This window comes from Anticarsia gemmatalis, chromosome 15 (assembly GCF_050436995.1).
Source record: "Anticarsia gemmatalis isolate Benzon Research Colony breed Stoneville strain chromosome 15, ilAntGemm2 primary, whole genome shotgun sequence".
In the NCBI taxonomy this organism is placed as follows: domain Eukaryota; kingdom Metazoa; phylum Arthropoda; class Insecta; order Lepidoptera; family Erebidae; genus Anticarsia; species Anticarsia gemmatalis.
The window spans coordinates 10587094-10611370 of record NC_134759.1 but is presented as its reverse complement, the minus strand read 5'-3'; the positions used below and the strand labels follow the sequence as shown (position 1 = coordinate 10611370).

Genomic DNA, 24277 nt, shown 5'->3' with positions numbered 1-24277 from the left:
GCGACAAATTAATGTGCGCGCTCGACATATCGTGATTCGCCTTGGATATTTTTACAATGACACATAACATGACAGTTTGAGAGATAGAACAATCGAAGCATGGCGCTTTCGTAGTAACAACATAATAATATTATATTATCGTAGCAATTTTTACTCTTTCGTTCAAGGGTTAGGATTTTTAAATCGTGTGAAACTCACTTTCAGACTTATTATTGCTATTTAATTGTAACCTAAACTAATTTTCAATTTTACCCTTAAAACACTAAATACTTTTACCATAAATTAAATCAAAACACTAGAAAAGTTCTTACTACATCTAACATCTTAGCTCTCTTCACACCTTTATTAACATAATACAGATTTAGTTGAACCCTAGTCATTATATCCAACTACCCACATGAATCAGCCAAGTATACAGTTTCCTTCACTAGTTCCGTAGTTACAAAGAACCCTTACAATTTCGTCATGTCCGTTCTGTCCTTCCGTCCGGTCTTGTCACTAGACCTTACTAGATTATGACGTCATCATATTCTAACCCTTTATTATTCTGAATTCGCTGATAATTTCTGAGGCTTTTGTTGTAGTAGGGTATGTTTTAGCTTTAAGCATTTAAGGGTAATTTAAAAGGTGTGCAATAAAATGGCGTACTAATTGAACTCGTATTAGATATCTTGTTTTTTAAATCAAGTGTACCTATATTAGAAAAATTCTATATTATTATGACTTTATTATACAAAATAACCTTTTTACTACTAAATTTTACAGCTTAAGTTATCTGGCTACAATATTATATAAACGCATAAAAGTAATGCCCAGTGGAAAAACTCTATTTCAAAATGCTAACCAAAACAATCGCCCACTATCCACCAAAAAAAGTTACTTTCAAATCCGAATTCAAAAAAGGGAACTACAGAACACTGACCGAGCCATTGACACAGGCAATTTTCGTTCAGCCAGTGTTAAATTCTTCCGGCAGTATTAGCAACGAACGAGTAAAAGAACTTTTTGCATGCACCTGCCTATCAATCACCCCTGCGTCCGACGTTATTCATCACGATAGAAATAGTCGAAAGGTATACAACATGTAGTAGCGTACACTATGTGTGTGTAAAAAGCTAAAGGCAATTTGATACAGAAACCGGTTGACGAGATTCTGATGGAAAGTTTTGCTGCTTTTTTGTATTGAGACTATTCCGCTACGAACATTATTCAAGACTACAGCATTTTAATTTTAAACTTTACCGAAGGGAAACCACGTAAATCCACATTAATGCAAGTTTAATACACGCAATTAATATACCATTTTTCCTAGACAAAACCGAAGCTTTAAGCTGAACATTTTTTATGGAAAAAAAAACAAAATCGTTTCAAATAGAGAACAAATGCGCGTTTAACTGGCACGTTATGCAAATTAAAACGGCGCCGACGTATCGAACGATTTTAAATTTAAAAAGTATTCAATGAATTTTATTCGTCGTAAAATCTATCGTATTTCATAACTGAATTCCATAGTTAGAAATGGAATTTTTGAATTTACGCATTCGAGCGAGAGCGCGCGTGTCTGGCGGACGTATTTTGACATTGAATTAATTGGAAAACTTTACTGTCAGAAGTTATCTTCAGGCGTGCCATTCGTGAATTTTTAATTTGAATGCTTAAGTTTGGTTTCGTTTGATCTGTATATAGGCTGAGGTGTAGGTGTAATTGTATATAGAAACAGATGTATTTCTGTAATTGCCTGTTCTCAGGCGCGGTCGTTAGCAACAATATTTAGCAGAATTTCATGCGTACTATTAGGTATACCTATAAAAACGATGGTCCAAGTTTTATTCAAAATGAATTAAGAGTTTTCAAATAAAGATTGCTTTAATAAACAGTACAATTGTATAGTTAACCACTCCCTACTGATTCGTTTTCTCCTTTTAACATAAACATAATAACCAGCAGCACGAAAAGTTGAAAAACGTACAAAAAAATCTAAATCTGAAATCTACAGTCAGAAACTACCAAAAAAATCCCAACGAATATGAACAATAGAATTCAAAATTCAAACAGTCTGGGTTAATTCGCGTTACGTGGACCAAAATGACATTTAATTAAAATCACAAGTGGCCCAAGAGTGACAAATTACCCTTCATGTCGCCAACAGCTGAGTTTAAACAAGCCCTGTTAAGAGTTAAGACTAACTAGCGATGATTTGCGTTTAGGATTTCACTTTCGTGTTTTCGAGATATTCAGAGCTCCAAATTGTTGGGTTAATTATTTTCTTTCATAGCTATAATTAATGTGGGAATCTAAATGCCAATAAATACGATGTTATTATATACCTACTCATATTGTAGCTACTAAAATGTATGTATTTTATTCTTAAAAAAAAACTTGGTTACTAAATCGTATTTTTTTAATTTTTACCTGTTTTGACCACAAAGAAATAAAATCAATATTTAAAAAACAATGCTGAAATAATTACTGGACTATTCTTGTTTTTTTATATAAGGACAACATTAGGAGAATTGACTAATTACAGTCTTCAGTGAACGTAGCAGCAAACATACAAAAAGAAATACACTTTCGTCTTTACTATTTTTATTGAAAAAAAAAATCATATAGTTACTGCAATTAGGTAAAATAGAACAAAAAATATTAAAATAAAACACACGTGCATTTTACAGCATAACCTAACACTCAAACAATAATTCCCATAAGTCCGTAAATACAAGAGAATTTCTATTCAAAAGCCAAATTTTAATTATACAGCCATCTTAGCGACATTTCTTTGACAACACGTCATTTAAGAGCAAGTCATTATTTCGAGGTAAGACATGTTGGTTAAGGGTAAGTATATTTAATTAAAATTCTGTTGTATGGTTATAAGATTTAATTACTTTGTAATATAAAAATGTGCTTCTTCAACTTTCTAAGAACAAAGGACTGGGTTTTATTATCGAATTGTCGATTATTTTAACAAATCTATGCTGACGTTATAAGTATGAAAAATGTTTTTTTTTATCCTTCATTTGCGTAAGACGATGGATGGATTTCGGTATATATTGAAGATAGTAATTTATTATAATAATTAAAACTAAGCTTAAATAATCAAACTTTGTTTGTTTGTATTAAGAAATCTATGAACCTATTCTTATAAGTCGCAAAATTAAAAATAAAATTAACCACTATTTCAAACCACGGAAAATCTGTAGACAAAAGCTTGTATAAATAGAAAGAAAAGCCTTACCTTTAATATCAGTGCTTTGGTCTAGAGTCTAGGACATTGACTTAAGTAGTCTAGCCACTGTCAGACAGCTGATTTATGCATTTAAACCTTTTCTCTATTCACCCTTTTTATTTTAACATAAAAACTGCGAGGCGATGTTCTGTTACTACACCGCTATTTAGGAGTATAATATCATGGATCAACTTTAATATTGGTTGTTAAAGAGATTTTGAGTTAAGTCTATAATTTTGACAAGTTTGCAGAGTGCTCATTAGTTATTACTTAAATAAGGTATCGTGACCTTTAAGATATTCAAGGCGCATAAGACTAGTTTTGCATCTAAGTATTAAGCATTAGTTACTTTAATTCATTAAACGGTAAATCGAAATAAATAAGCGAAAAACTATTCTGTAGATGTAATGAAATCTTATTCAATTCGTATATTTAACGTTGCAATAAAATCGCATATAAAAATTCAATTAGACATTTTATTAGTTTCGCAAAAACAAGTTTTATTATTGCAAACAAACCAAGTCATAATCCAACACAAGTTTCCAAACTACACAAACATCAACATTAACTCACAGCTGAAGAATGAAACGAACCGAACAATAGTAACTCTGCAGAAAGCGAAACGTCAACCGCATTAAATATTCAGAATGGCACAGCTCGTCCGACGGACCTCGTGAATGTTCGGAGAGCTCCGCTGAATTTATGGCTCCCTGGTACAAAGAGAAGCTGCTGATCATATTTTTGATGCTTTCATGAATTTATTGTCGCTCACGTATATACTATAAAAACTGACTGTGTTTCTCAAGATATACCTGTAGATAGATGGTTTACTAAGATATCGATTTTAATATTAGAGTTATGAACTGAATACATACTAACTGTCTAGCTAATAAACTTCCTGACTCATGAGCTACATACACAGTCTTTTGTCTTTTTCGCTCATCAGTTTTCAGATTGATTATAAGTGTCAATGTTTAAAAACAAATGAATTACTTTTTTATTTTTAAACCATTTGCAACTAGTACAACATAACTCAAGGCTTGGAGCGCTGATAAATAAAACAGAAGTAACTCCGTAATATATATAACAAAACTTTTACGCTAGAAAAACTGCAATATTGCACTTTAAATTAATAAATGTTTTAAATTGGAATTAGTGGTTAATTTTCAAAATTATAAGATTATTTTTTTAAAATAGAGTGTAGAGTGATAAAGTAATGATTTTAGACGTAAATATATCCCGTTTATGGCTTCACGGCCCGAGATTTCATCTAAAATTTCATAAGCGTCCAGCTGAACCATGTTGAACGAATCTTCTAAATGCTGCAACACTGGCTAAATTTATAGCTCTCTGGCTACAAGTCTTGAAACTAGGGTAAACTTTACTTATTCTTGAGAAATTACTTTGTATTTTAATTTGCAAGAGCCTTGAAGTAAGTTAAATAGGACTTTACTACCTACGCTCCCACTAACGTTGGCGTTAACACAAAATGGCTGGTTAAAAATTAAACTATAGTCTAAAATAATACGTGAACCTCTCTTTAAATCTTAAAAACAACATTTTTACACGAATACACAACACGAACAAACATGTAAAAGCTATTTCAATGAGAGTTTATAGCGGACAGATTGTAACTGCAACTTGAAAATATTCACAGTGACGAAACAATGTTGGCCACATAAAAAAATATAGTGCATTCAACTCGATCGAATCTACACACTAAACCGTTTTACAACCGCAAAGTTAGAAAAATCACCGAACATTTACAACAAATTCTTTCGCAAACATAAAATCGGGACCACACGATAACACTTCGTTGAAATCGAGCTCCATTCTACAAACATTCGACGATAAATCCTAAATTCCGTGTTCTCTTGATTGGTTCATACAATGTAATTCCGTAGGTTGGTAGCTCTGTAAGATAACTGCCAACTGCACAAACTTCCCTTGTATTGCTGTTTTAACAAAGATTTATACTAGTCTTGTCGTCCGACATCCAGTGTCGGTGTATATTTTAAAGTTGAATGTATTTCGCGCTGGAGAGATCGTTGTAGTATTCATGGTGGTTTTCATTATAAAGTGAGATGTAAGGTTTACTATGTTTGTTAAATTAACTTGGATGGGTGTACTGAGAGAAGTGGATGTCTAAGCTTAGCAACTGAATAGTAAGGCGCTTATTTCTGGAGTACACATCTCGAAAATGAGAGTATTGTTTTGATCTTACCAACTTCCACAATTTTCGAAAAGTTTAAGCAAGTTTATATTAATGTCTTTCATCAGATTATCCAAAAATATTTTCTTTTCTAGCTTGAGTTTTTAAGGGAAGCTCGTGGTTAAGTAAAAGTAGTCAGAAGCTTAAAAATTTGACAACCGGTCTTACCGAGGGGTATCGTGTTACAACCCAGGTAACTGGGTTGTGGAGGGCTTTATGAAAAATACTGGTATTCAAGCTGCATCCGATGAGACTGGAAGTCAACATCAACATAGTTGGTATAAAGTTTAGGCTGCTTAAGTTCTTAAGAAAAAGAGCCCCTATATAGGCATTTACAACAAACATTTCATAATAAAATAAGTTTGGTGACTTACGATGGGAGGCTTCGATTTGCTGACGCGGATGTGCATAATTTTCCTCGTAATATTTTTTTGGGTCCCCCATTTTCGCCTTTCCTTTATATCTTTGCGTATGATGAATGGAATATAGTGTGAAATCAATTCTGCAAAACGGTTTGCCTCGAATAGTGCACTTAGAGGGAATGTGTTATAAAAGTTTTTATGTTGTGTCGCATTAGATACAGCCGTTTCTGTCATCACAAATGCTTACTTGCTTTGCACTTGTTTGTATAAAGGTATTAGGTATTTATAATTCTTTATTACACTTATTCAATATTTGAATACAATGTTTATTATAAACCAAAATTTTGCTCAACAGGTAGTTAACTATTCGTGTTCTTGTTTTTTAATTGTCTACAAAATATGCTTTTTATCTTCTCCTTTTTTTGATATATGTTCGTCTCATCTTCATTTGTTTATCTTGGTCGGCAGCATGGTTGCAAGGCTGGCGGAATTAAATGAATCTTGCAGTCTGTAGAAGCTCAGTGTCCAATCTGCATGTGTTTGAAACTCCGTCGAAATATGATTTCTTCAATTATTTACTAAATTGTTCTTTCACATTCAGTTCACGTAATCAGATAACGCATGCGAATCCATATTGTGTAAATATGAAATGTAACAAGCTAACATTCCCGTCATCAGAGCGACCGTATATCTTGCTTATCACACTTGGCATCATTCCATTTGGGAAGAATTCTTTCAAATGCCTCGAGATAGCGCAGACAAGTTGGTTCCCCGAAGTTACGTAAAATTAAGAATTATTTGCGCTCTGATAACTGCTTTTCGGGATAGTTTAAATTGTTTAGTTAATGACTTTTGATCCGTGTTTTAAGAATAAATTATTATAATTGTACAAAATCGGGTTCTTGAATATCAAATTTTGGTTTTCATCTAGTTGTTTGTTGAACATAAACCAAGCCAGAATTTATTGTTATGCAAAATGTTAACTGTAGTAGTGTATTAAGTCTCGAGTAATTGAAAAGAAATACAAAGGAATGAACTGTAACCACTTTAGCTTAAATTCAAACACTTTTTAGAAAACCGACCCATAGCAACCTTAACAAAAATAGATACTTTCACAAAAGCATTTGAAATTCCTAAACCGACTTGCCGCATGAATGAATCTAAAGTACCTTCCCCGGTACAAAACAATTTTATTAACAAAAACTCATTGCAGCCGATGGGTCATAAAGTCTGTATCCTATATCGGAAGGTAGGACGAATTCTAACAGGGTTAAACGGTACCCGACTTGTGACGTCCAACCTTCCCCTCTCCCGATTGGATTGCTATTGAACAAATATGGATATTCTTTTTCTCTTTCGCTTTTCCAATAAAGTATTGCTCTTTACGACGACTCGGTATCAAAAAAGATATTGAAATTATGAATATTTTTGTCAAAGAATTTCGAAATGAGAATCTTTGGTTTCGTCTTTGATATGTTTTCATGTAATTTTATATATTGCGTACTCTCTGATGTAAAAGAATTTGGAGCGTAATATATGAAACATTATAGGTAAGGTTTAATAACTGCGCATCAATTGGGATTCCTTTCTCGTGTATTATTTAAAATGCCGACATAATATTATATTCCTATAGTTAACGTCTAATATAGATATTCATCATTCAGTTCAATTGACTATCATAATAAGCTACATTATATTAAGTAAAAGCATTCTAATAATTTTGATAAATTACACAACACGTAAGGAAAAATATATACTTACATACAGACAATAGCTGGTGATAGAAGTAACTAAAACATTAAATAACAGTTTAACAATAGTTAATTAACTTGACGCTAAATCTAAGTTGTTCAAATCTCATACTCGTTCCCATGGTTACCGAATTAACTATCGATAGTTTAATACGAAATATTGGTCAGTGACATGACTGTTGAACTGTGAAATACTCAATACGAAGACCACCCGGCAAAGACAGAAACTTGTAGGAGGAAATCGCGCTGTCGCACCAAAGACTATCTCAGTACAAACATTACAAGCGAACCACATAAATAACAAAACATGATATTTCCTTAGCTCGAAGGACCGATGGCGGAAATCAAATGAACCGATCCTCGGATCTCCACCAAAGCGGATCTTGGGAGACGATGTCGTTGGCACACTTCCTGCCAACTACGACGACTTGAATACGGATAGAAGGATAATGTTTTGTTATTCATATAAGTACATGTCTTCAAAGATGCATTTGAGACCGCGGTGTTATGAATTTTAGACGCCTGGGTTTGAGTTGAGTGATAGTAGTTTAGTACATGCATATTGCAGAGTAGCGTTGTAACTTTTTAAAATTTGTGTTGTATGTGCAAACAGTGCAAACAGTATTGGTGTTGGGAAAAAAATACAGGGGATAGAACTCGTTGTTGTTGCATCTTGCTATTTCTTACTGCATGATTATTACTTAGTATGATGCGGAAATTAACGCAACCATGTATACAATTTGGCTAGTGATCGTCCACGTTTGAAGAAAGGTTGTATTTATTCTGCAATGCATTGCGTACATTTCCACATTATATTATTTGATGGTAAATAGCTTGTCCGTTATTTCAAGATCGGTTGCATTGTTTGAAAGCAATTCATGAATTACTCCTTTCTTTGAATAACTGAAGAATATCTAACATATTTAAAGACGTTAAATAAGCTCAGTACTGTAGTTGAGTTTTGAAAGCATTTTGCACAAATAGATTTTCTGAAATTAATAAAAAATGTAACAAAACAATCAAACCCAAAAACAATTACTTAATTTTAGAATTGAAAACGTTATTGCGCGAACGAATATAGATTATCTGATTATCATAAATTAGTTATCTGCTATAGACAAACGATCATCCGAAATTCATTAGCAAATAACCGGAGCTAACAGCTTTAGCGTCGGTAGTGATTGCATTTCAAAATTTAATGTAAAATCTAACATGCCGACATGTAATGGAAACGTGTATCAGTTTTTGTTATGTGATTTTGACGGCCTCTGTAGCGCAACGAGTAATGTGTTTGACTCCTGACGCGCCATTCTCTGCTATTATCGAGTATAAAAAACCTAAAATTAGTTTTAAAGCTATCGATACGAGAGCAATTTTTTATGAAAATCTAATCAGTGTCTCTAGCGGACGCCGCCGCGCCGTAAGAACTATTTTTGCAGTACATTCTTAATGTTAAACTCTCGATTATTGGTAGAACCGACTGTACAGAATCGTGCTACTGGCCATAGATCTAATTCTAGATTTCCGGGTCAGGCGAGGTGCTCAATATGTTATTAAATTTGTATTAGAATATTTCTCAATAGTATCCCGGAGTTTGGTAACGTGCGCCGTAGATGGTATGAATTGGTGAAATGAGGATGTTTTTCATACACCTTTGCCTACACCTTTAGGTATTATAGGCGTGATATTGTATATAGCTCCTATTGCTCGTAGCGTGATGATATATAGCCTCCTAAAATATTCCTCGATAAATGGGCTATCTAACACTGAAATAATGTTTCAAATCGGACCAGTAGTTCCTGAAATTAGCGCGTTCAAACAAACAAACAAACAAACAAACAAACAAACACACAAACAAACAATCAAACAAACAAACTCTTCAGCTATAATAATATTAGTATGAATGTTTTTATGCCACGTGAATTCGTTACGAATTAAAACAGTTAAGATCCATTAACAGATGCAATCACTAGTCGATAAACTATTAGTTACCGTGCGAAATGGCTCTTGAACCTCACAGCGGTCAATTCGTACTGTTACTGTTGTTTAACAGTCGTGTACTGTTGTCAGACACTAGTGCAGTTTCCTACACTCAGTTCATTCGATTAGGCAGCATTTGACATTTAAACATAGTTGGAAATAGTTCTTGTGGAATACGCTAGAGGCGCTAATACCATATTTATTTAATTAATTCCTGTTTACATAAGAACTTTTAACATTATACAAAACTAAACTACAAATAACCTTTAACATTAAACTAAACTAAACTAGAAATAATTAACAAAAAACAAAATATTTACAATTATACAATATATTTACAATATAAAATATGCATACGAAAGGAGTGCGTCACGCGTCGTCGAGGCGCTAATTAGTTTTTCAAGTCATATTTTTCGATAGCTGTCAGTAGGTGAAAACGATTTTTGAATATTTGACATTCGATGTGCAATCGGAATAATTAGTACCTACGGCACCCGCTAGGGGCGCGAATCAGATTTTCATACAAAATTTATCGACAGCTAGCGGGTTGTCGATAGTTGGTAGTAGAAGGGAATCGCCCCTCTGGTTTATTATAATATAAAATCGACCCCTGGCTCTATAATCAAGTCAATTTCGTTTTTTTTGACGAAACTTATCGTTTGGTCACTACCGCCTAATAGTTCCATTAAAACCGACAAGTCTTTAAATTTTCAATTTTTATCGTAAAAAGCTTTTTGCCATTCGATAAAGGGTTTCCGTAGAATGTGTACCAAATTCGCGATTCCTTTGTGGAGTATTTGAGGCGTAAGAATCCAATATAAATCGGTCGACAGTCCTCTGTCGCCGTAGATACACATCAGTAACACAATTCCATATAAAAAACTATTGGGAAATCAGATAAAATTGGATATTCGAGTATTTTTATATGAAATTCTCGTTTTATTAGCTATGTAGCTTTTAGTGGTAGGAAAGAAATGTTTAGTTTGAATACAGTAGACGTAGGAAAGATAAGGTTTTACTCGAGATTTTAAAGGGTGCGAATGCTGCCCATGGGATCCTAAAAGTAAATTGCGGAAGGATGTTAGAAAGAATAAAAACAAAGAAACTGTAGAATAAAATTGCATTTGATAGACAAATAATGGTTAAAAATGTAGTAAAAGATACAAAAACCTAACTAAAACATTACGAATAGATGAAAATTGAGTCAGTTAATCAAAATGAATCATAAGTAAAAATAAATATCCATGGCAAAATGATTTCAACCGTGCCAATTTCAAAGATGTCCCGTTGTTTATGCAAACTAATTAAATAAAAGGCCCATTCAAATTTGTTGGTTAACTTGAAAATGTGCGTCAAAACAGCCGGCCTTAATTAAACAAAGAGGGTGGGAATTCAAATGTTGTTCTAAATAAATTATTTTGTATATAAGCCCGGTTCGCTTTCAATATTAAAGTGCGGAGATCAGCAAAAATAGTACGTTTTGTTTACTTCTACTCTTTTCCATTAAGAGGAAATATTTTTATCGAAAAAAGTAGGGATTAAAGTTGGTACGCAGTCAAGGTTTTAGCGGTGAAACGTTTTTCTAAAGTTGCTTTAGGTTTTAATAAGTGTTATAGACCGATTTTAGGCATTCCTAGAAGAATTGATATCTTTACTAGTAGCTCACTAGTAATATTAATGACTGTAAGTCAGTTGGGACTTTTCTTTGGTTTCAAAACAGTGCTATGTAGGTGTAAACAAATATTTAAAAAAATGTTTTGCTTAACGGAAAAAAAATCTTGTGTGGTTTGTGTGATATTTTTGTAAATATTAAACTAACAGATTTATTTTATTAACATCACACGTAAAAACAAATAGATAATTTATTTCACATTACATACTCGTAAATATTATACAAAACAAACAATCCAAAATAAACAATTTTATTTACCATAAAATTGTGAAAATGGGAAATTTGCTTTGCATAAACAAATTGATTAAGTATGTAAATAAACGAATTACTCTTTATATCCCTGTAGCTTAAATTTACAAGCGCCATTGCACGTTGGAAATTGAATTTACAAGCAATAAATTTCTGCCATGCGCTTAGGATAGCTATTCCAATGAAATATCGTAGTGTCTTAGACACTCGAGATTTTGACAATGATAAGATGGTGCTGAGATAAAGGAAATACTAAGATAAAGTTAAACAATTGTTTTATATTATGTAGATGATATAATATACAACTATCGTTTTAGTTTATGTCTATCGTATCGTTGGCAATTGTCGTCAAAAGATTTTTTAATTACGTAGGTATATAAACTTGATATATCACTTAGAATCGCTGCATTTTTTTTATAATGTTTAAGTGATGAAAGTATTGCAAAGCACGAACGATTTATTTATTATGTAAATAATAAATTTTGTTATTACTTTTAGTACGTTTAACGTTTGTTTTTGAACCGTTGTTTTGCTATATTTGACGCGGAGAAAATTTTACAATAAATAAAGCAAATTAAGTACATATATTCGGCGAAAACGTTCTGTTCTATTTTCTTGTATCTGTAGCAAATTAAACTTAAATAAAATTTTGATAATACGTTATTATTATAACAGCTTTAGAACCAAATTAATTCGTTATTTCCAAAACCAGTCTAAGTTGATTACATTCAGATATATTTCAAGTAACATTTTTGACTGCGTACGAAGAAAAACGATGAGCATGTTATGGCTGCTATCCAAAATCCTTATTTTTGTTTGGTACAAAGCTAAAAGAAGTATCTACCGATGTCTTTGTTTTTCGTTTTTGGTGTTATTTTGAAGATACTTTTAATGCACCAAGTTGATAAAATTAATGCTAAGAAACGCAAATAAAAATATATTTATGAATGCGCTTTCAATGTTACTTAACACAAAATTATTCATATTTGTGTGTGCATTGAAATGTTAGCAAGTCAGTATAACGATATTTTTTCATACACAATCTTTTGGCAACAGAATTTTTTCTTTAGAAATAATTCAGCAATACTTCAAATAAGGGAAACCTTTCAACCAAGATCAAAGAATTGGGTGAAAAACTTTAACAATAATTCTATTAAAGAGCCATAATTATCACGTGTCGGCAGCGAAGGCCGACCCTCCTATCGGATATTTTAATTCTAAACGAGGGATTATAAGGTCTCAAGGCGCTTTTGGGTCCAATTACTGACGTGCTCTAGACCTCGGGCTTAAGTCACGAGCGTTTGCGGGCTTAAACCTATTTTATAGCATTTTTGTAAACGTCGCTGATTGGCCTCTTAATTACGAAGAGCTTTGCCTGTCAAGACGGTTTTAAATGTTAAGTGACCGAGATTATGATGCTCGGTGAGAGGTTTATGAAGGAAATTCTGATTCTTTTACGTTAAAGATATAAATTATTTTGTTCTTTGCTATTTTTTGTGTTCATTTTAAACTTGACTTTGTTGTTTATGTAGTACAACAAACAAATGAGAAGCGTACTATGAAGTTTATCAACAAATCATTTTAAAGACAAGAATATAAAAAATTAAGAAATACTCAGAATATTGTGATTAAACAAAATGGATACATAAGCAAATCTATTCAGTCTTCTTATTACTAACCCCCAAAAACATAATTAATTGTTAGTTACCACCCACTCTTAAAGACCAATCATTCAGGACAATACCATAACTATAGCAAACTTCTAGAACAAAATATAAGAAAGTACAGAAGTACTAATCTCTACGTCAGATTTATCTAATTCCAACTAATCTTGCCGCTATGTCTCGTGACCCGGGCCAGCGCTCAAAGCCTCCGGAACGCCTATTCATATTTAATCTTTACTAAGCCGATTTTCATTTTAGTAATCCCCCGAATTCCAACGATTGTACTTGCTAACCTAACAAGAGGAGTAATTAACAATAATTTATAAGGGTTAGTGGACTTATTTTGAGGTCTGATCTTTGAACTTGAGCTCTAAAGCAAGACCCTCGGAATTGAGAGACGGCGATAGTAAATAATTCCACTGATTAATCGCCGTTTTCTTAGTTACCTGCAAAATTAGATTGTTATGTGAAGCAGTTTCAACTTGATTATGTACACAAGACATTTAAGAAGAGCAAGCCATGAGTTTTTTGCCGTTTCTTTTCACGAGCAACAGATTATCCGAAATGGTGGTAGATAACAAATGTTTTGACGATTTCAAATACTAAACTTGTTAAAAGTTATGAAATAAAGATATTTGACTTTGACTTTGAATATTTAAACGTAAATGTAAATCAAATGTTATGCTTTTTTGGTATAAATATATTATATTAATCGATTCAAACAAACCTAGTCAAGCGTTTTTTTTATATTACTTAAATGAGGACTGGAAAGACACAGTTTTGATCGAGATTGGGGTCTAATACTATAGTTTTGCTTAAGTTGTTCTTTATATTTATTCAGCATTGTCTACTAAACTTCTAATAAAGTATTGTAGTTTCTGAGTTGATTGCAAACAGACACTCACGAGGATGCTTTGTTTTATTACAATATTATTATGTTCTATTATTAAGTATAAAACTAGCTTTTTCCTATGCAACAACATATCGTAATTACAACATTTGCTAGAACATATTCACGTTGAAACGTAGTGTTGGCATTGCGTCTGTAAAGTTTGAAACTTGCCTTTGATACGTCATGAATTGAGTTGCGTGTAACTTTAATTCTTTTTCCTATTTAGTATACCAGTTGCTCTAATTAGTAAATGTTTAAAACTGCAGCCATTTATTAAATAAATAATTTGTGTTAAAGTGTTTTATTACGGGTCATTTTCTATTGTTAGTCTTTTATAAAAATGTTTATATACTTATGTAGGTATATGATTGAGTATGTTTAATTTGTTTATGTAGGTGGGTATATGCTTTGAAATTGTTGTAAAGAAAAATAGGACTGTATTCAGAAAGCAGCACCTCACAACTTAAAAACAACAGTATTGGTCTTTTTAACACTTGTTATTTTTTGCCTAGTAGCTATTCGTCATTAAAAATTGTGGTAAAAGTTACACAAAGGTTATCTTCATATAATTGCTCAGCCATTTTCTCAAGCCGCGCGCGCCTCACACCGAAAACAACATAAATACAAGAAACCAGGAAACTAATGGAATCCGGATTGCTCTTGATTAAATAAAAATATTTTTTCCCTCACTCTAGGGCTAAAAGCAAAAAGGAGACACAGCCCAGACCGCGATCCAAATAGAATTTGGTTTTAGTTCGTCTCGTAAAAATAAATCAAACGACTTTAAAATCAGGATTCCACGTAATCTCTCTTTCTATTACCCCGAAGAGATCCGAGCCCATGCGAAAATAAACCTTAAATTTATAGCTTTTAGAATCAAAATGGCCCTACATGAGACCAATTCAATTTAACTCCAGGGGAAATGCTTAATCGCAAACAAGACCCTATTTTATTGACGATAAAGTTTAACTTTGAATATTTTGCTTTAAAATGTGTGGTTTTATGAGTAAATATAGTTCTTGGATTTCCTCATCGTGAAATATGACCATAAATTTAAATAATGTGGCTACATAAAACTGAATATTTCTGAGGAAATACATATAATGTTATCCTTAGATGCAAGTAAATTCAGGCTTTGCTAAGTATTACTATTTTAATCAGTGGTTGCAAATGGACTACTTGCAGCCACTTGGCTTACTGTTATAACTAAGCTAAGCTGTTAAATAAAGGGATGCTCTGAGGCATACCTATAATAACCTTATTTCATTATCAAATGATGCATTCTAACTTCTATTTCAACCATGCCACAAATGCATCTGTGCTGTTTCAATTAACACCCTCAAGAAAATTAAACTACCCACACATTTTCAATAAAATAAACATTTGAAAAATAATCCTTTTTGAAAAGCAAATCGCCGAGCATTATCGTAAAACAGCACGAGGTAAACGCAAAATAAAAATAAGCTCGCAAGAAATATGTAGAGGAGATCCTTCAGTTATATATGGAGCTTGGTAACGTGAAAAAATAACAATATAAAACTGTTTATTTTTGTCAGATACTGGGTGTTACTGTGTTATAACGGCGGAGAGCGGTCGTTAGCAAGATCCCACCGTACGATATGTTTAACGTAAATAAAATTACTTAAACATACCACGTTGCGCTTAATAATGTGTTCAGAACATGAAGGGGAGTTTTACCGTACTTATTGTGTTGAAATGTAATGTTCTCTTTTGTAGTTATTTTATAAATTATTCCTTCTACATGCCATCATTGTCTACTGTGACCAATTTTTTTTCTTAAGGAATTATTAGGCAATTTAGATTTTTAGTATTTTTATAAAATAATCTTTGTTTTGGTAACTATAGCCATAAATTTAAAGCTAGCATTTTATATGGATTTATAGCAGCTGCAGCAAAAAAGTATCCTAAAGTCTTTGGATAGAATACATCGACATCAAGTGGAGCAATCTTAAATGCACAAATTGTACAATTTTATAATGAAAATCACGAATATAAACAAAATAACAAAACTCTACGCGTAAACAGAATAACATCTGCTACAACTCGTAGAATAATAATATGCTACGAAAACAGCAGCGTAGCAGATAGACGTTCTCGTAGCGTAGATTTTATCTACGCTACGGGTGGCTACGCTGGCGTCAACTTTACTAACATTATACGTCACTTGTATGCGAACTACTGACTTAACAATAATGCACACGTGTGCGTCTCTGTTTTTTTCGTATGCTTTAGGAATGGTTAGAGTATTATAATTCATAACTAGATCTAAAAATCGATCTTGAAATATAATTTCGAGGCATTGTAGTAAGTTAAATAGTCAAGGTGAGATGCATAATTCTAAACATTTATTCAATTCGTTTCGTTCGTATAGGTAATTAACCAAACATAAAAAGAGTAAATCTATTGTTTATAAGTTTTAGCGATCTATGGTATTTACCCTACTAAAAAGCTATTTACTAGACCAATAGCGCCAATTTTCGTGAATATACTGACTTAACAAAGCAAAGGTCAGTTTTGATGCTACAATTGTCTGCAACAAGTCGTCAAAACCAGGAACCACAACATTCAGGGCGAATATCATCAATACAATTTATACAATGCCCAACCCTCTAACCCGTCCTCAAATATCTCTTCATTTTCAAAAGAAAACTGCAACACACTAAATACAATAATACCACAACATTTTTCTCCACATACTAAAACCTATTTTTTACAAGCTTTTTTCTCAATCCCCCCTCCGGGGAGCCACTATACGAGCTCTTTAGTTTTATCTTAGTTCCAACAGATTGATTTATAGGGGTACGTTTTATTGTGGCTTATCCTTCTTTATCCTGTAATTAAGTCCGACTCTGACCGTAATCCGGGTGCGAGAGGGTCAACCTGTCTCTTTCCAAACAGTCACATTGAAAACGAAATAAAATGTTTTAGAATATCATATGTTATGTATTTTAGGATAAGAATATTTCTAGAGTACTGTATTTTGTTTGTCTATAACTCAATCTTAGAAAATAACAATGTCATATTGTTTATAATTCGTTTTGCCATTGTTCGACTTATGGTGATATATTATATAATATATGAAAAAGAGAAAAAAAATAAAGATATATTTACTACAGCAATAGACAAATATAAAAGTTTCAAAAAAAAACATGTGTTATTACTATATGTAAAGCTGATACGTTATTAACGGTAGGTTCAAGTTCTGGAATATCTATATAATATAAATATGTCCACTGACAGCCTTTTTGGATAACATAAAAAAAACAGCACACACAAAAAAAGCGTAGGACTTTACAAAAAATTCACCAAGGTTTTATTCAATACATATTTTTTATATCTCGAAAACACTGTAGGTCATTACCCTCACTCGTACCTAAACAAGATCGAAAACATAAAGCGATAAAACATTACACGGAAACATGAAACAAACTTTTTCCACTTCAATATTAAAATTGGCAAGTTTTAAATGGGGTTTTATAAGTGCTCATTCAAAATTTTCTTCAGTATTACTTTGATTATAATCTCGAATTGAAGTTTCTTAATGGCTCCCAAATCGGAAATACCTGTTAATTAATGATAAGAAACTCTTTGTTTTGTGTTTGAATATTAACAATTAAATAATAAGTTGAAAGCTGGCTAATAAATGAGTTTATTTGAAATAAATTGGCAGAATTTTAAACGATTGTTTCGCCCCTAGATACATTAATTATTCCCAAATCTGATTTTCCTTGTTTTAAATTATGTACGCCGGAAGCCATTACTTGTGTACTCTATTGGTAAATTACAAAGGAGAAGAAAATACTACCATGGCTGCTCTTTCACATAGCTTTTTCCCGGAATTGATGCCCTAATTTGTAACTAAGTGAACGAAATTGTGCGCTATCGAAATCTGTTATCTGGATTACCAATTAATTCGTTTTTGGTTCATTATTTTCACCAGATTTTTCTCCAGATTGAATAATAAACGTTATTTAAATACCAATATCACCTTAAGATATAAGGTATTACAATGTTATCATTGCAAGTATCATGTGTCGGATGATGTAGGTAAAATCTGCCTTTTGGTACCACTTTTGTATAGACACCTACCTTGAGAAATAGTATCTTCAAAATACAGTGGACGCGCTGATCAGTACCGCAATTCTCTACAACTATCGACTACCGACAACCTGCTAGCTATCGAAAAAAAATGTATGACATTAGGTTTAGTGCCCCTAGCAAGCGTCGTGGAAACTATTTTAGCAGTACATTTTGAATGTCAAATTCTTGATACTTGATGGTTCCAATTATAGAGAATCGTGCTACAGTTTTACGCAAATTTCTCGATAACTACCCGACTGTATTTTAATGTTTTTTTTTTGTTTGTTTCAGGGGTGGTGTTAGCCTAAGATGGTGTTGGCGTTGGTGGTCGGAGTCCTGTGCGTCTGGGGCCGCCTGAGCGTCGCAAACCCTGAAGCGAAGCGGCTATACGACGACTTGCTGTCAAATTACAACCGCTTGATCCGCCCAGTGGGCAACAACTCTGATCGACTTACAGTGAAGATGGGACTTAGGCTGAGTCAGCTCATCGACGTTGTGAGTACTATTTGTTTATTATATACACTATTTAAGAATAATAGTATAAGTGTGTTGTTGATTAGGCTCGAAAGTACTTGAATACGTTCCTAAACAAAAGCCAGATGTAACAAATATTCGGCTCAAGAAACCAAACAATAACGAACGACTAAAGGTCTTTACGCAGCTGATGTATTTAGAATCTGATATCAGAAATCAATTGTTTTTGCAGTGATAGAATTAAAACTAGATAGAATATAAAAGGAAGTTAGGTGCTAAGAGACCGTTACATACTTATTATACCTATGAATAAGAAAATATGAATTTGAATAGGTTCTGTTTATCTTGTCAGAAGCAAAATATCAATAGAATAGATTACGATACACACTTAAGTTAGAAACGAAAAACACTTATAAAAAATCAAGTTTTATCACTTCTACAAAAATAAAGGCACTCTCAATAGAGAAAATAAAAAAATATATTTTGGTAACTTTCGAAAATGATGTAAGAGCCATCATCAAAAGAAAAAAAACTTTGTGGAAGTTTTTCCATAAACATTACGGGGCCGCTAACTTTCCGTGACGTCATGTTTGAACTTGTGTTCAATCTTTGTAGTTTTTCTTTCGTGATAACTTACGGATTTACTGTACTAGTTTAGTATTATTTAGTTAGTAGGTCAATAAAAACCTTATTTATGTTGTTAAAAAAACTTTTAAGAACTTAAAAATTACTAAACTACTTAATCCACTTGAGATGTTCTGAAATGTGACTATAATAAAATTATGATTATAAAAAATATTATTCTCGAAACCTAAATAAATACGTATAAAATATAAAACTACTATCAATACAAACGACAATAATGAAGATAGATGTAAATTAGTATGTTGTTACTAAAAAAACAAACAATTACTAAAAGTGGACAACAAACTCACCCAAACGAACCGTTAAAGAACCCTAATATATAAGCTTCTAATATTTATTTCTCTTACAAAACAAAACAGAAAGCATTCCATTACGAAAAAGCCGCAATCCTTTTAAAATTTCATAATACGATCACGTTTCCACAAGTAAATAGTTTTCAGAATGAAATAGAGAGGCTTATCCGAACATGTTCATCAAATCCTTTCATTTAAAACAGGCTTTACTTCGCTATCTTGTTTCGTTTAAATCCAACTGCATTATCTATGTAGGAAAATGTTGGATTACTTTTAATGTGTTTTTACTTTTTCTAAAGGTATATAGTATATTTTTATCCCTATTTAATGAGGAATTTAGACTTTAAACGAGTTTAACTCAGTTCCACAATACTAAAACAAAACTACTACAAGTATAAAAAATAAGAATGTAAAATAATTTTGATCATAGTTATAGTCAAAATTAAACTTAAAGAATATTCGAATTCGTTTAGTATTCCTAGGCCAGAGTACTGTCGAATGATTATATAATATGCTCGCATAATTTTAGAATGTTATTTTCTATGCACTCCTAATTATACAGGGTGTCCCATAACTCAACGATAATCCGAAACAGGATGAAAGGCCAAGTCATACCGGTTCTAGGAAAAAAAAAAAAAAATCCATATCACTTAGTTCAGCAATAATAGACACTTTTCAAAAAAGTTAAAATTCCACACCCTTGGTCGCATTTTCAAGTCCTGTGATCACCAATGTCACAATTTCGCTGTGTTTTTTTGAATTTCGTGATCTTCATTAAATATGCTATTAATCGTAAAACAAATTATTGCACAAAACATTGTTAATTTAATAAAAAAAGTTAAGTTTTAGTAAGTCATGGTTCACAAAAATATCGTTAGTTAACTTTGACGCTTCATATTGAAAAAAAAATGTACTACACTACCCTTGGCAAGTTATTTCAAAAGTTGGCGCATTTCATCAAGATTTCAAAATAGTGCAACCTCTGACGCTGTGTCAATTTTCTGGCGAAGTTTTAATAGATTTTGTATTGATTTCGAATAGACTTTTTCTTTTACGCATTCCCAGTAAAAAATATCTACTGGATTTAGATCGCGGGAACGAGGACGCCATACAATTGTACCACTGCGTTCGATCCATTTTCGAGGATACTCGTCGTTGAAATAAGAATAACATTTTTAATGGCAAGAAAAGTGACAAGTGTTGCACCATTTTGAAATTTTGATGAAATGCGCCAACTTTTGAAATAACTTGCCAAGGGTAGTGTAGTACATTTTTTTTTCAATATGAAGCGTCAAAGTTACCTAACGATATTTTTGTGAACCATGACTCACTAAAACTTAACTTTTTTTATTAAATTAACAATGTTTTGTGCATTAATTTGTTTTACGATTAATAGCATATTTAATGAAGATCACGAAATTCAAAAAAACACAGCGAAATTGTGACATTAGTGATCACAGGACTTGAAAATGCGACCAAGGGTGTGGAATTTCAACTTTTTTGAAAAGTGTCTATTATTGCTGAACTAAGTGATATGGAATTTTTTTTTTATTTTTCCTAGAGCCGGTATGACTTGGCCTTTCATCCTGTCACGGATTATCGTTGAGTTTTGGGACACCCTGTATATCATAGAGATCATATAAAATTACATATTGATTACAAAACAGTTCAAACTCTCAAAAAGCTAATTTCATTTCACAATAATTGGGCTCCACAAGAGCTTTCGCCACTTTTTCATTTATTTCAACGCTCTCAGCATTTTGTATCGGCAAACGTTGTGAGGAACAAATTTTCATTTAGTTCAGGAACTTTCTACGCCAAAGTTTATAACGTTTGAGCTCAACTAGTTCCCCGTGCGAATTTCGTTTATTTTTGGTTTTTGAATTTAATAAACAGGTATTTACTTGTTGTGGTTAGGATACTTTCAACTTGTTACTGTTTTTTTACCCGTTATGGCTTCCTTTGACGTCATTTTAAACGAATTTGCTGTTAGGCGGTCAAAGGACATTCAATATTGACGTTGTTGGACGTGTTTCGTTTGTGTGGTTAGTTTCGTTTAGACTAAAGTAGTTTGTAAGTATTACTTTGGATAAGTCGTCAATTATTATAAGCTGATTCAGTGTTATATAATACTATACTATAATATACAACGCATTGATTACATATCAATTTAAATTCGATTTAAGTATCATAATTTGATTAATTTTTGTTGTTATGTAATCTTGTTTATTTTATACAAGTTTCCATTTATTTTCATGGAAGAAAGGCTAGGCTGATATATTTATTTCATGGCGTAAAAATTATTTTAGTAAAAAACAACATGTTCACGTAAAAATAAACACAAGTCAATACCGATTTTCGATTCGACGAAGCAGAAATGTATTTATCTCGCAGTTAGCTCATGTGTCAGTAGTGTCGAGCCAGAACTCATTTAACTAACGCACGCCAGTTTAAATTGAACATGACCATCGCTTTATTGATAAATAAACGGAAAGTTTTGAACGTGGCGCGTCGAACCGACTGAAAGTTTGTCCTGTGCTTTTTGAATGCCGCTAATGATAGTTTGCTGGTTAACTCAATTGCAAATACTTGCTATTTTACAAACAGAAATAAGTATTTAAATCGATATAGAATTTTAAATTTACCACTGTTTCGGCAATGAGTTTACTTACAATAAATTAAAACCGGTACGTTTTAACTGCTAGGCAAGGGTAAGGGGTTACGAGTTATTTTAGTTGGATTATAGTTTTTTGAACTAACAACATTTTTAGTCTTCTTTTAATCTGAAGAGATTTTTCATCTATCTATATTTTAATGTAGTCTATCTACTAATCTATTTATTAACAACTAAGTAATATGATCCACATTCAGACATCTCGTAATAGTTTTAGTTTGAAGATTTAGCAATATTATGTCACGCACAATACTAAATAATCAATTCAACAGAAAAAAATGATTTTGCATAAAAAATATCAACGTTTGAATTTATATTCAAATAACATTTTTACGACAAATTGGAATCTTTCAGAGGTCTTCGTAAGCAGACATGTTTGCTTATTATTTTTTTGTCTTATTTCTATTATTAAAATTGCCTGGAGCTATATTGATGAAATCAGTTAAGGTTTTAGTTATACACTTTTGCTTTTTTAGATTTTCATAGAATACTTAATATAATTTCCAATTAGATTTGTATGCCGTAGCAGAATATATGATACTTTTATTATTTTGAAAGTGTTATTGAATTATTTTAGATAAGTTAACAAAATAGTCTTCCATCAACACCCTCATTATCAGTTTACAACTAAAACAGTAATGATAAAAGCTAACCAACAAACGTTTTTTTATATTAAACCTGATTTCAAACTAGATTAAAAATATTCCTATATCCGACAACGAATTTCAAATTTCATATCATGTAACGTCTTTTTTCATCCATCATGAATAGATCGTCGCTGATTCGTCAATTTGAATATCGAATTTTTATCGGAGCCGCGATATTCTAATTTTAAAATTCATCACGCTCCCTCTTCTTGCCTCCCAGGGGATATACTCTTTTGTCTTTTTTCGATGCAAACTGACGGTTATTTCATTAAGCCTATGCATAATTTATAGAAATAATATCTCTTGGTATTTAGTGCTAATTAACTTTAGACAAAGAGTTCTTAAATTTATGTTTAGTTTACCTCCTAAACAATTTGAGGAAAAAATTATATTTTAAAGAATATATATAAATATGCTGAAGTATATCAGAGTAATAAGGCTACACTTTTGTTCTTATTACAATAGTGAATAATAATTAAAATAAACTGTAGCCCGATTCTCTACCATTAACGACTTATGACAACCGACTAGCTATCGAGAAATTTTGACATTTTGCTGACAATCGGTTCAGCGCCTCTATCGGGCGTAGAAGGAACTATTTTGGCAGTTCATATTCATTCATCAACTTTCGATACTCGACAGTACCGACTGTAGAGAATTGCGGTACTTGTTGCCTTGGCCAAATATCAGCCAGAAAGACAATAATATTTATAACGTAAAATACTTTAAACTAAATTAAAATGCATACAAAAACACGTTAAATTACATTAAAATGCATTACAAAAGTAGAATAATATGTACGCATAATGAAATGTCGTAAGAATGTAAATGAATGGCGCTCATTACAAGGCCCGGACAGTAAAACAAAAACGTGGGATGTACTTACAAAATCTTAACAAAGGAGCACACAATTTAGTTTTAAGCACTGCACCAATTATATTTTACCACAACCGTTAGGCCACAAAACTAGCGTTATTCATGTTGTTTTTACATTGTAATTTGTTAAACAGTAGTTTAATTTTGGTATTGTAATTAAGAAATTAGTAATGACTTTTCTTAACCAGTAGCATCTTTGGAGTTTAGTTTCCATACATCAAATCACGTTATAGAAGAGTTACAATATTGCATAAGTCGAAGTATTTTGTCTACTAATGCACTCTTGCAATGCGTACTAAAACAATAGTCACCAGAAAAGCCTCATAGCCAGTTGCGCTCACCGGTCGGTAAACGATCTGTGGGTTAAGCAAACCTTGGCGCGGTCATTCCATAGATGGGTGACCGCATTAGTGGTATTTGAGCTGGGCGTCGCCGTGCTTCGGAGGGCACGTAAAAAGTCGGTCCCGGTTGTTGTCTACTAAGATAACAGTCGTTAAGCCATGTCAAAGGCCTTACGGGCGGCTTGAACAACTTTGACACTAGGTTGACCACTAACCAT

General features: G+C 32.4%; 1 protein-coding gene across 2 annotated transcripts in view; it reads left to right on the top strand.

Moving 5' to 3' along the window:
- The window catches only part of nAChRalpha1 (nicotinic acetylcholine receptor alpha1), a 232386-nt gene that overhangs the window by 141471 nt on the left and 66638 nt on the right, over positions 1 to 24277 (top strand). For both annotated transcript variants that reach the window (XM_076123209.1, XM_076123210.1), the window contains one exon: positions 18401 to 18604. In XM_076123209.1, the coding sequence (XP_075979324.1) occupies positions 18419 to 18604 (186 nt within the window). In that variant the 5' untranslated portion in view covers positions 18401 to 18418. The remainder of the gene's footprint in view (positions 1 to 18400; positions 18605 to 24277) is intronic.